General features: G+C 46.8%; 2 protein-coding genes across 2 annotated transcripts in view; both read left to right on the top strand.

Annotated features, from left to right (window-relative positions):
- The window catches only part of BLMH (bleomycin hydrolase), a 34,147-nt gene extending 23,618 nt beyond the window's left edge, over nucleotides 1-10,529 (top strand). The window contains exons 11-12 of the mRNA XM_029082172.2: nucleotides 379-448; nucleotides 9,508-10,529. Of these exons, the coding sequence (XP_028938005.1) occupies nucleotides 379-448; nucleotides 9,508-9,659 (222 nt within the window). The 3' untranslated portion in view covers nucleotides 9,660-10,529. The remainder of the gene's footprint in view (nucleotides 1-378; nucleotides 449-9,507) is intronic.
- Nucleotides 10,530-12,966: 2,437 nt separating this feature from the next.
- SLC6A4 (solute carrier family 6 member 4) overlaps nucleotides 12,967-13,804 on the top strand; it is a 46,362-nt gene continuing 45,524 nt past the window's right edge. The window contains exon 1 of the mRNA XM_029082883.2: nucleotides 12,967-13,056. The gene's annotated coding sequence lies outside the window, so the exon portion shown is untranslated. The remainder of the gene's footprint in view (nucleotides 13,057-13,804) is intronic.

The raw sequence follows: 13,804 nt of genomic DNA on the forward strand, positions 1-13,804 counted from the left end.
TTGCCATTAACTGAGATAGAATACCAGTCTCAATGGTAATGGCGTTTCTGCTGTTTTTCTGCTCCAAGTTCCTGGCTCTCATCAGAAAAAAATAATTCTGGACTCTGTACATTCCCTGACCTACATAAAGCCAAGTTAAGTGTAATGATTTTTGCATATAACAAGTGGATAACAAACACCACACAATGCAGTTAGTACCTAAGCATTACAGATAACATCTCTGAAGCACCTGAGCCGGAACCAACAGAAGCTAAAATGCACGTGGCGGTTCAGCAAGAAGAGGGCAGGATTTATTTTTGAGGGGTGACAAATCACCCACCGGGCCAAAGAAAGCTATTATTTGTGGTCCTGTTAACCTTGGTGTTGATTGTCTTGTAGGATGACCAAGATGGGGGATTTGTGAAATGGAGAGTGGAGAACTCCTGGGGTGAAGACCATGGCCATAAAGGTAGGAAATTCCCTTCAACCTTGTTCTCAGAAGTTAATATGGGGAGACCTGAAAGGAGCTCTCCAACCCTCGGGATCATCTGGGAGATCTGGTCAGTCCCAGGAGTGATTGGAGGATCTTTGTTAACTGGAGGGCAGATCTGGAATTTAAGCCACCCACCAGGTGGGTGATCATCCAGGCTCAACCCCCCATTGCCACTTCAGACTCTGGGTGGGCAGGTGGGGGTCCTTTCAAGCAAGGATGACCCAGGGCTAAGCCAGATTCTTAGGTCTATTTTAGACCAAAGGAGAGAAGAGATTGATGATGTGGGGAGAGCAGATCAGGGAGGGAGTTTGATGGAAGATGTTGAAGTTAAATGTGATGTGGAGAACAATAGGGAGCTTTGATTTTAAGGAAAGAAAGGATGGGGAGCAAGGGATGATTTACAAAGATATTTTCACAACAGCTTTTGGGGGACTTTGAGATAGATTAGACATTTGGACAAATTACACAAGGTTTGTAGGTATTTTACTAAGGGAAGAGTAAAATAGGAGTTTTAAGATGCATATAATTAGGAAGAATAGCTGTACGAACTTCCAGGATCCCAGCTATTCCCTTGTGGAGTTATCTCTCTGTTCTTTTGGATGAATGTGCTGGCCAGAGCTTTTCACTGGTCGAGATTGAGGATTCTGCAGCTTTTGCCAGAGCAGGGCCACCACTTTAGAGCTAACTTGGTTTTGCTCTGAAGCTTTTGGCATCCCAGCATCCCAAATTGTTTCATCCCTTCATGAAAATTATAATCAGTGGATCTTGGCTGCCCATCAGCCAGCTCCGCTGTGAAACTCAGTGGCCCAGTTTTGTGACTAAACAAATTCAAGTGCTCTTAATTCATTGCTCTTCATCATCTGATCTTTGCTGTGTCCTCTGCAGGCATTTTATCCATTTCTTCAGTTGTGGGATTACAGAGACTGACTATCGTGAAGTGCAAGGAGGGTTAGCAAAGAATCGAGTCCCCTGCAGAGCCCAATTTTTTTGTTATTGGTAATTTCCCATAGCTGGATTTGTGATTTCCTTTGAAGCAGGGTCCAAGAAGGGTAAGATCATTTTGCTGAGGAGGAGACAGAACCATTTAGGGGAAGTTTCTGAAGGACTAGGAGGTATTTTGAAAAGAGACACGATTTTGTCTGTCATAACTCAGCAGTGGCTTTTGGCAGCCAGACAACAAAGAGTGAACTGTAGGGGAAGAGAATGCCTTGGAGTTGGAAGGGTGAACTGATTTGAGGTATGTTTTCAGTTTTTAAAAATAGCTTTTTTTAAAGGTGTCTTTCTCCCCAGGGGACTTCTGATAATGAAAGATACTGGTGAGAATTTGTTTTCTTTTTAAGGAAGTTTTTCCGTTGCAATTTCTAATAACTTTCTAGTATTAGAAAAATGACATCTCTTTACTTTCTGAACTAGCAACCCTCCTCTTCTAATCCTGAGCCTACAAACTGGCTTGTTACCCTTCGGTTGAATCCCTGGAAGGGCAGAGGGCAGAAGTATGATAGAGGCCAGGCCGAGTCAACAGGTTTGTTATTTTGGATGCTCTTGCATCCAGTTTGAGAGTACATTCAGTTCTGCCATATCGCTTGTTTTCACTGTACGTTTTGGCCAGAACATTGTTGGGCAATTAAGAAACATTTGTTCAACAATGTGGACTTGTTTGGATACAGAGCACTGCAGTGTCAGAAGGAACCACTTGTACACATGTGTGAGCGGGCATGTGTCTATGCAAATGGCATTGGAACTGGTGAGTTCTACAGCATGAGAGTGCTCCTGTGGGGGGAATTTTTTAAGAATGTGAAATATAATAGATAACCAGGAGTATGTGATGGTAGCATATTTAGAAAGGAGAAGCTCAGGGTTCTGTGTTAAAATGGTCTCTCCTAAAGCCATTTCTTGGTTTTGTCTTCAAATGCAGTCGAGTTGTTTCTAACCAGTAGCAATTCCATGGACACAGCCTCTTCAGAATGTCCTATCTTCTGTCATAAAGTTGTTCTGGTATGTGTATCGATAGAGTTTCCTTGGTGTAGGTATGGAAGAGGTTTACCAGTGCCTATTCCACGCAGTAAAGACTGGGGTCTCTGCCGTTGTCTTTGATCAGTGTTTTCATCACTTGATCATCCACCTTTGACTCTTTCCCATGCCACTGCTGCCTAGCACAGGTGATTCGACTTTGATGCTTCAGCATAGACCTTTCCATTATAGGTAACCCTATATGGCATAGCCCTAAGCTTCATCAGTCTATGCAGACTGTCTTGCCACGATAAAGCGTCGATTCATAGGAGAGTGTTCTTTGGAAACACATTTGAATTTGGCCACCTCCTCTGTGGGTGGCCAGCCCTAAACCCAGCCATTTTGAATTGGCTTCACTTTTCCCTCTTCATTTCTTTCCACCCAACTCTTCCTTCTTCCCTTCTAAGTGAATTGTCAGGATTATTTTCCACCCAGCTCCTCTCACTTCCCTTCTCAGCAAACCATCAGACTCGCCCTTTTAAACTCTGTTTGAGGAGATCGAGGGGAAGAAAACCCAAGGTTCATTTCTGTAATTTTGCTCTGATCCCTTGACTGCAAAATATGTAGCTCTCTATCTGAAGTTAAATGAACTATTTTTTTTTTTGATGGGGGGGAGTTCTTTTCAAATAACTGAAATACCAAAGATTGTGCAAAGGAAAACACTTCCTCAGAGCCAAAAAGATAAGTGAGAAATAGCACTGAGGGCCTAAATTACCAGATCCAAAATAAACTCTTTCCTGCACTTAGTAATGACTTTTCTGATATGGAAGGAAGGAAGGAAAGATAGAAAATATGATCTAATGCAATTGGCACACTTCACTTGAATCTTCCGCTGCCTTTAGAGAGTGTGATTACTTTGGCGTGTTTACCCCAACTGTCCTCTGTCCTTAATCCTATTGTGTGGTGGCTGGCATATTCCAAACAATATTCTGCTGTAAGGACTTTTTCAGCAGATAACGTTGTTATCAGTTCGGTTCCTTGGTTCTTGTTTGGGTTTTTGTGGGGTTTTTTTGGTCTGGTGAGAGTGACTGCTTCTGAGAGGAGGCTTGCTGCAAGCACACGGAGGACAGGGGGATTTGGGGCATGTTGTGGCCCTCTCAGTCACTCCTCCAGTTCACACTGGGGGCCATCTCTGCCCGGGGACAACTGTGCACACCCGTATTGCCGGGTCATTTCACCGAGCAGATATGTTCATGCTAACCAACTGTCCCACTATTCTTGGTCAAGGAGCTGAGTCTCTGCCTGCCCAGAGCCTCTGCCTTGGTGTGTCAGTTAATCTTATTTATTGAGCGCTTACTGTATGCAGAGCACTGCTACAAAGCACTTGGAAGAGTACAATGTAACAGACACACTCCCTGCCCAGAATGAGCTTACAGTGTAGAGGGGGCAACAGACATTAATATAAATAATTAAATTATAGATGGGTACATAAGTGCTGTGGGGCTGCGAGCGGGAATGAATGATGGGAACAAGTCAGGGCAGCGCAGAAAGGAGAGGGAGAAGTGGAAAGGAGGGCTTAGGGAAGACCTCCTGTTGGTGAACTGCTTAGACTGTGAGCCCCATCTAGGATAGGACTGTGTCCCATCTGATTAACTTGTATCTACCTCAGCACTTAGAACAGTGCTTCACACATAATAAATGCGTAACTGATACCATAAAAAATATTTTAATACATGCGCCAACATCTGGGCTTGTTTTCTCCCCCATGCTGGCCAGTACTCAACATTGAGTTCTGGATTTTATTATTTATGAATTATATAAAAGACAGGTTTTGCAATTTGAATGAGTTCACCTCAGGGACAGTCACGTGGTTTTGTATTTTGAAATAATTAACAAAATCTTATTAGAAAGCCAAGTTTATGAGCAATGGAAGCACCCCTAGGGGAAATCATCCCTTTATTTCTCTTCATTCCGAGACTGCAGGATGTGGGTGAGAGGGGCAAGTTGGTCTGAAGCTACATAGGTATATTCCTCTTTAGACAGATGGTTAAGAAATTAGAGAAAGTTAAAGCTGAGGAATTTCCAAGAGTCATCAGTCATCTGGTCCATCCCTCTGCCTCCAAGCAGGGTTCACCTAATTCATCCCAGACCTCGATAACTATCCTGCTCTTAAAGGTCTTTAAGGAAAAGAGTCCACGTCCTTTCTCAGTGAGGCTTTCTGGTGCTTAACCTCCTGGCCTTTGGGAAGATTTTCCTTGTAGCTCACCTGAATGTTTTCCTGCCGCAATTTAAGCTCATTTCCTTTTATGTTGTTCTTCATGTATAACCCTCTTCTGTATGATAACCTTCTATATCTAGGACGTCAGTTATTGAGTCATTCCTTGGGCTCCTGTTCTTTATACTAAATAATCCCACTTCCTTTCCTGTTTCCTCAATCTTATTTTCTGACCCAAGATCACTTTCATAGTGCTACTCTGAATCCTTTCTACACTTTTTAACTGCCCAGGAGAATTTATCTGAACTCTGAAATGTATCACATGTGGATTTGATGTTTTTTTATTGAACTACAGATCTTTTCTATTTACTCCTGGAAAGAGCAGGTCACCCAGCCCCGGGCTTTAGTGGCTGGGCAAGCTATGAGGTAGGCGTAGGGTATGGATTTCCTTAATGTCCTCTGAGCTGGGCAGAGGCAGTTACCCTGGGAATAAGAGGAACCACTTCCAGATCCAGGCCTCAACCACCAGCTCAGTTCTCAGCCTGCCCCTGCTACGAGAGCCTTAATGGAGAACTGCACTGATGACTGCAGTAGCTGAGCTCTTTCTGGGGTGGGGGCAACACTGGAGCTGCACCTTGTTGGTTGTTCCAGCTCCCTAGGACTGCACGACCACCATAATGGCTGGTAATTTCTTGGAGTAATATCAGGTGGGCTTGCAGTGGTTTGCCCTGAGTAATCAATTAGCCCTTTGATTTTAGTTGGTGAAGCATACAAGAATAGAGGGAAGCGATGGGATTCTGTAGGGAAGTTTGGAGGCATGCCAGAGAAATTAAATCAGCATTGGAAGAGGAGGAGGAGGAAGAGTTTAGGTAGAATAGAATGTTTTGAAAATGGGCCTGTTCAACTGGAGATGTCTCATAGACATGGAAAGATGAAGAGAGTTTTAGCTTGAAGAAGTAGATATTAGCTAAAAACCTGAGCTAGCATGACCTCCTAGCTCAGAGATGGTGGAGAGGGATGGGGAGGAGCCAGCCAGGGAGTCCAGATCATAAAGCTCCTCTAGACTGAAAGTTCCTTATGGGCAGGGAACGTGCCTGTTGCATTGCATCTTCCCAAGCACTCAATACAGTGCTCTGGACACCATAAGTGCTCAATAAATACCACTGATTGATTGACTGATCTGTTAAAGAGCAGTTGGAGAAGAGAGAACTATGGAAGGTAGGTACCTCTGAAGCTAAGGTCAGGGAAGGTATTGAGAAAGTAGTTGACAAGACTGAATGCAACAGAGGAGGAGAAGGGATTTTGGGAAAAATGATGAGGTGGGGGGGTCATCAGAGACTTAAGTGGAGGCAGACTCAGAAACCTCTAGGGGGGAGCTGGGCACTCCAAGCAGTAAAAAGCAGCTGTACAAGATTGTTGTGCTTGGCACATTAAATAGGCTTTAGGTCATTAGGAAAGGGGTGAGAATAGGAAACAATGTGACCCTGTTGCTCTTGGGGCCTCAGAGGAGTGATAAAAAGCAGGCAGAAACAAAAGAAGAGCAATGATAGCTTCAGGATTAGAGGGAGGCTGAGTGGATGAAGCAGGAAAGCCCAACCCTCTGTGGTGGGTATTCCTTCCTGTTCTGTTCAGGCCTCAGCGATGTTGGAACTGTGGGGTTCGTACCTCATCATCTTTGCTGAGGACAGGGTTCTGGCCCTGGGAGGATGTGGGCTTTTATACCAACTCTGTTTTGGCCCAGGGAATTTGCATATTTACTGACCAAACTTTGAGGTGGTTTGAGGTTTGACTCATCCAGCCATCTTTTCCAGTCCTTGTTAATGAAGTCAGCCCCTTGACTGGTCCAAGTGTCCAAGATGGGGTGGAAAGAGAGATTCCATTTGGTGGAGTTGAAGGGCCCAGTCAAACTCTCCCTTTCATCAGCAAGAGCTTTTGTGAAGGTAAATGGTGTACACTGTTGTTCACAGCGCAGAACCGGATCTGGCTGTTTATGTTGGAAGGAAAAAAAGCCTCTTTCAGATCTCCATCCAATAGCCATTCAAATAATTGTGTCATGTTTTTCCCCCCTTTCTGGCTTTCTTCATCATCTTCCCCTCCCTGCTGTCACCCTTCTCAGCATGTGTGTGTGCGCACACACACACAAGGAGTGATGCCATGGTCCAATTTAACTGGCATCTCTCCAACTTGAAAAATCTCTAAGTTATAAAATACCTTGTTTAACAAGTTGTACCATTGAGAACTTGGTGTGTAGCAGATGATGTGTGAATCAGACTTAAAAGTTGAACACTTGAGCCGCATTAGAGACCGATCCATAGCTATCGATGGCCTAAATCCTAGCCACCCGCTGAGTCCCCCTGGAGGAAACCATGGCCCAAATCATCCAAGGCTCCAGGCGGGAGATAAGGTCTCCATCTGCTGTAACCAAAGCTGACTTTCCTCTTGTTTCATAACCAGCTAGTTGCACGGTCCTAACATCCCCTTTGGAAGGCTCACTGGGGGCAGGCATTTTCTCAGAGAGGGCTATTTCCCCCCGCCAGAGTGAACAGGAGGGTCTTGAGAGAGCCCCTGCCAGCAACTGTTCTCAAACCAAGGCAGCCGGCTCACCCCTGCACTGTGCTGAGGAGTCACTTAGTTGAGCAGCAGCCCTTTGGTTCAGAAACCCGATTCTAATCAAGCTCCAAGGCACAGAATGTCAACAGTTTCTGCAGCAGCAAGCTCATTATCCACCCAGTGTGCAATTACTTGGCAGTGGTCTGGAGTGAGAGGTTTTTGTGAGCCCCCAAGAACTCATATCCTGAGAAGGAAGACTAATCAAGGCAGCGCCCCTCTGCCGAACCTCCAAAGAGGAGGATCACGAGTGATAGTGGTTTTAATTTATGAGAACTTGAATCTGATCTCTTGCTTTAGAAACAAGATGGGATAGATAGATGCACTTATTGTCCATATTCTCAGGGCTTTTTCTGGAGACTCATTTGATGCCATGATGATAATATTATTATAAGAACACAGGGAACTTATTACACAGATCCTTTGTGGTCAGCCGCCACCTGCCTGCCCGGCCTCCCTGCTTGGACCAGACTTTATTCAACCTGAATTTCAGAGAGCAGAAAGACGATTACCATTCGGGCGGGCGCATTGTATTATGACAGAAAACGATATTCCCGTGCGTTCAAGTTGAGCCTCACTACTTGATCTCTATTCAGGAGCTGCAACTTGCGATAATACACATAGGCAGGCCTCTGGGAGGTGATCTGCTGGGAGAAAGTCAGCATACAACTTAGCTCTGTTCTTCCCTTTGTCCTGTCTGTTACTGCAACCCAACCACCCCAGAGCAGGCCAAGGTCAGGCCTGGCTTCTTAGCAGGGACGCTGAGGGGAAAAGGGGCAGCCAGAAATCAGAAAATAGACAGTGACAGGAAGGAGCAGGCCGCTGCTGTCATTTTTCTTCAGTTTATAAGAAGCAGTGGAGCAGGAAGTTAGATGATCAGAGGAGAATGCCAAATCCCCTAGTTCAGCCTCGGTCCTGGAGAGGCCTTTCCTCCAAGCGTAAACAGGCCCTGACTGTCAGGATGAAGAGTCTTGATGTTCATCCAAAGGGAACAGCAGAATGGGCATGAGTGACTCCACCAGAGCATCCAGGTCAGGAGGCTTTCAGGCATTTTTGGCCAGGTTCCCCTACCTCAAGTCTCTTGTGTCCTGGGTTTCACCTTTTAGAGTGGCTTTGCAGAAGATGACATTTACCAGCCTGCAGTCCCATTCCCCAACTATTTTCTCACCAGCCTGAACACCCCTCCCCACCTCCCACCCACCCACCAAGGAAGACCCCAAAAGAGTAAATTATGAAACATGAACCTCTACCCTTCGCCCAGCCTAACTCCTCACTCCTCCTTTTATGGGGTTGCTTTTACAGGGTATGGATCGCTTCCTTCCCTCAGGAGTCAGCATTTCATAGCACAGCAGTGCTTCAACTTCAGAGGCTATCCATTTAAGTAAACCCTGTATTTTTGTGCCCTTTTCCCCTGTCCCCCTTCCCCCCTTGAGGCTCACAGTCACTCTTTGCTCTTCTTGTGGATCTCACATGATCTGGTGACCCATCCTCCAGCGTGGGCACCTCTGGCCCCACCAGAGCAGTGTCAGTCCAAGGTGTTTTCCTGAAATAGAAGCAATCCTCTAGGTTTGGCCCGAGGTGTCGGTTAAGTGCTCCAGTATGCGATGGGGCCAGTCACTGAGGACTATGAAGTTGGCTGAGCCACTGGTCCCCATGTGCTGTCCTGTTTGAACTCTCAGCCTGGGGCGAGATTCGCCATGGCTTCCCATTGATTTTTATTAATCTAGTTATGCCCTGGAGCCGAGCCAGAGTGCCCTGTGAAGTCAGGGGGTAAGGGAGGTGGAGCAACTCTCTCTTCTGTCTTACTTTCCTTACTCCTGCAGCAGCGGGGCTGGGGTGGGGTGGGGGGCAGGACCCGGGTCTGCAGTCCGGCCCCATGCGCAAGGGAATATTTAGCAGATCCTCTTTGGCGATGACGATTGTGGAGCAACTCCCAAGTGTCGGCACCCAGTCCTCCAGGGAACTTGCTGAAGCTGCCGGGCCCTGGAGAGAAGAGCAGGGTGGTAGTCACCCTGTGCAGTGGAGTGCTACCTGTGGGCGCTGGAAGAATGCTTTCTCTTTTCTACCTCCACAGCTAATAGAGAAAGACCTGCAGCAGCCGGGGCCTGCAGGAGGGCGGTCACAAGCTATGTGGTAGCTGGGGTCTCCAGGTCCTAGGGCCAAGGGGAGAAGCCAACATTCATGTGTGCATTGCTCCGTGGTCGGGGTTTCCTGACCTCACTCCCATCCTCCCAACTGACCATGCCTCTGTTCTCCTCCCCAGGTTACCTGTGCATGACTGACGACTGGTTCTCCGAGTACGTGTACGAAGTGGTGGTGGACAGGAAGCACGTGCCTGAGGAGGTGTTAGCCGTGCTGGAGCAGGAGCCAATCGTCCTGCCCGCCTGGGACCCCATGGGGGCTTTGGCAGAGTGACCACCCCATCTAATTCCTGCCTCCTCACAAACGACCTGAAGTAGATGCGATGGGGAGCTGTGAGGTGGAAGCCAGAGTTAAGGGAGTGACTGGGTGCTCCTCTAGACCTAGTCAGACTTGTGGCTTTCCAACCCTCGCCCCTTGGGTCCCCTGGGGAAATGTGCTTTATACTCTACTGCTGAATCAAAACGCTGTTACTCCATTCAGGCTTCTCTGTCAGAACATGGAAAGGAAAACATGGTCACCTGGTTTCCTCACCTCCCCCTGCTCCCCTTTTTCTCTTTCCCTTATCCCAGGTCCCACACCATCAGTGGCAACTGGATCTGATTTAAGCCCTTTTAGAACTACTTGAACTCCAGGGGGCTGGACTAAGCCACAAAGTCACCCTTTCTCAGCATCCCACACATTGCGATGGAAAATTCCACCCCAAACTCTCCTCCCCCAGGTCCATACCCAGAAAACAATCACATGCTGCCCATCCGCTTGGTTTATGCAAGGGGTGTTGCCCTTCCCTGATCTCCAGCCCCCAGTTCAGTTTGCCTCAATTTGGATTTTCCTGCCTTTCTCACCCCATCAAGGAATAGGAACCCACTGACAGTAAATTTAGCCCTATTCCATTTCTGTTCCTTTGGGTCAAAATGGGGCCCAGTGATGCAAACCCAAATCCCACTCAAGCTGGGCCTCGGAGGGGGCTGAGGCAAGGCAAGGTGACCAGAAATCTGATCACAAGCAGAGTTAAAGTATAGGGAAGCTTGAGCTAAATTGTTGTTTTTAACTTCTGCGTTGGGGGTGGGGTGGGTGGGGAGCATTCTTTCTGACAACTAGACGGTGCTATGAAGCTTTTGAATAAAACACTTTCCTAAATGAGAAGCCAATGGTGTGTGTGGTCTTGACAAGGGATTGATTCCACATTTAACTGCAACCTGAAGTAACCTACCACTTACCCGCACAGATGCCTCCCAGAGAGTGCACGAGGCTCAAGAGCCCAGCTGCTCCAGCATCTGAGCAGCAATACTCTGCTCTGTAGGTCACCCAAACCACATATGTACAGTCTTTAATCTCTGGCCTTGCAAGGGAACTGGTCCAGCCAGAAGTACCCATTAATGAAAGAGAAGCTTTATAGGGAGAACCATGCTTGCTAGAGAAAGTTAACGGGCACAACGAGTGGTGGGGTTGAGGGTGTGAGGATTCTTGTCAACTGGTAGTGTTTATTGAGCCCCTACTGTGTATACCATGCACTTGGAAATGAACAATAGAATTAGATGATCCCTGCCTTCAAGGAACTTGCAGTCTTTGGGGGGAGATGGAAATGAAAAAAGTTGCAAGGAGTGGTGAGGACCTAAGTGCTTGGGTGATGTGGAAGAACCGAAATGGCAGTAGCGGAGAATATAGGGTGAAGAGGTGAAAGATTAATCAGGGAAGGCCTCCTAGAAGAGGTGTGACTTGAAGAGGGTCACTGAAGACGGGGAGGGCAGTGGTCTGCCAGATCCAAACGAAGCCCAGTTTTAGTTCAGTAACTCAAAGGCAGGGCTTTGTGTCAATTTTGGAATTTCCTGAGAGCCTATTTTGTACAAAGCACCAAACTGAGCACCAGGGTAAATGAAAGATAAGGAGACACAGCTGAAGATGGAAAAACCCTTTCCCTATCTTCATTATCTGTTGAACAAGAATAAGTGGTCTGAATCAATCAATCAATGGTATTAAGCACTTACTGTGTGCACAGCACCATATTAAGCACTTGAAAATACAGCAAAAGGGAATCAGTGTAGTAGAAAAATGAATTCTAGGGTGTTAGAAGTTGCTGAGGGTAAAGATAAATGCCCCTTCTGTGTGAGGTTTGAAACAGTGACCTCTCCCAGGCCTGAGGATATGTCTGAGCAGCTCCTGTGAGGCCCCTAATGCTTCTGTACAATGCTGGGGTGAGAATCCAGACCAGAGCCAGCTTGCCCTCCTTGACCTCTGGAGGTGATGGAAGCCCATCTGTTTGCTCTGGCATGGTTCTGCATGGCAGTGGTAATTCCAATTTGCCCAGGTTTCTAGAAATCCATTCCTCTAGACACTTCTTATAGATCTGGATTGTTGTTCCTGGCACGGAGCAACTGGGTGCTGCCTGTGGGGGAAATTAATCTCCACTAAGAGCCTGAACTTGCCTGTTGATGGGGTTTGGCAAAATCCTCCCAGTCTGGTATTAACACATTTGGAATAATGAGCAGAATTCGGGATTTTTTATGGTATTTGTTAAGCTCTTACAATATGCCAGATAATTAGGTTAGACAAAGTCCTTGTCCCATATAGGCCTCACAGTCTTAATCCCTATTTTACAGTTGAGGTAACTGAGGAACAGGGAAGTGAAGTGACTTGCCCAAGGTCACACAGCAGATAGTGGTGGAGCCAGAAGTAGCACTCAAGTCCTCTGACATCCAGGCCTGTACTATTTCCACTAGGCCACACTGCTCTCTAACATTTTGGTGGTGGGGGGGAGCACTCTCAAAGCAAAATGGTTGGGATGCCCTTTGCTTTCTCCAAGCTCAAACAACTGCAGTTTAAATTGGTTTTATTCAAACCATCTGCAGCCACTTGGATATGGGATTGAGCATGTGGCAAAACAGTGTGTGTTGGGGGTGCGGCTCCTCTCAGATGCCTCTACTGCTCTTCACAGGGCACAGATTTTTTTCCTGCTTAAGGAACAAGCCAACCCCACTCCTAAAAACTGCATGACCTGAAAATCTGTGCCTTGGCCTGGGCCCACTCAAGCCCCTGGAGTATGGGGCCCGCACCCAGCCAATGGCTGAATGATTCAGTCCCGCCCAGCCTTCCCAGAAGTGAAGGATCCCTCAGCAGGGGTAAGGCCTTCCCTGCTGGGCTGAGCAAATCCTCTTCACATGCAGTTCACTGAGCACTGTGGTGGAGTTCACTGTGGTGCAGCCTAGGAGGCTCAAGATGAGGGAAGCATAGGCCATCTTGTCTGCGTTTGTCTGTGATCGTGCTTTCTCCCTTATGGCTGTTGGGTCAGGTCTGAGGCTGTGCAAGATCTATCCCCTGCCTCTCATGGTCTAATGCCAATAGTGCCCAAGCCTGGTAAAGAAAGCCACAAAGTTAATCAAGAAAGGGAGAGATTAGAACACTCAGGGGGACAAGAAAATTAGATAGGGCTGACATTGGCCTACAGATGGTTGATTTTTAGGCATTCGTGGACCATATTCCAAAGTATTTATTAAACATTTGGGCTTGGCCCTGAATGGCACATTCAACAGCAATGGTCTCTGACCTCTAACATCTCACCTCTAAGGACTCAAATACTAAGTACTTTCTGGGTCTGATTCTGCCTTCTAGTGATTCACAGCCTCAGGCCACTGCTGCTCAAGGCCCACAAACAGCCAAGGAAAGGATTGTTGAGGTAAGCACAATGATCTTGCAGTCTGGTCTGAAACATTTTTTTAATGGTATTTAAGCACTTATTATTTGCCAGATACTGTAATAGATACAAATTAACTAGGTTGGACACAGTCTGTGTCCCACATGGGGCTCAGAATATTAATCACCATTTTACAGATGAGGTAACTGAGGCACAGAGAAGTGAAGTGACTTGCCTGAGGTCGCACAGCACACAAGTGGTGGAGCCGAGATTAAAACCCAGGTCTTTCTCACTCCCAGGCCTGGGCTGTATCCCCTAGGCCATGCTGTTTCTCCAAGCATTGGTTGGGTTTAAGAAGAGCAAGTCCATGGGTGGTTTCAACGTGAATAATTTGAACAGTTATTTGTTCAGGGCATGCTAGGCATTGTATGGGTCTAAACAGTAAAAGCTACAGCTCGACCTACACTAATTGTCTCGAGATAAGATGGACACGCATCCTTCAATAGTTTAGATCCGCTCAAGGGTCTACTGAAAGTGGTTGGCTGGGAAATGTGGGCAGAGGAGTGGAGGATGAAGTTGCTCTGGGTAGGTGGGTTGATGGAAGGTGCTCTGAGAGAGAAGAAAAAAGGTCAGTGAGTTTCTCCATAGAAAGCAGAGTTAAGGGATGAGCGTGATTGGGTTTGCGACTGAGCCTCCCTTCTCCTCTTGGGTCTGTCTCTTGTCCAGAACAATGGAAAATTTCCCCTTAAGGCAGCTCTCTAAAACCTCTCCACCCCACCATACTACTCCC

The sequence above is a fragment of the Ornithorhynchus anatinus genome, chromosome 17 (assembly GCF_004115215.2).
Source record: "Ornithorhynchus anatinus isolate Pmale09 chromosome 17, mOrnAna1.pri.v4, whole genome shotgun sequence".
Classification (NCBI taxonomy): Eukaryota; Metazoa; Chordata; class Mammalia; order Monotremata; family Ornithorhynchidae; genus Ornithorhynchus; species Ornithorhynchus anatinus.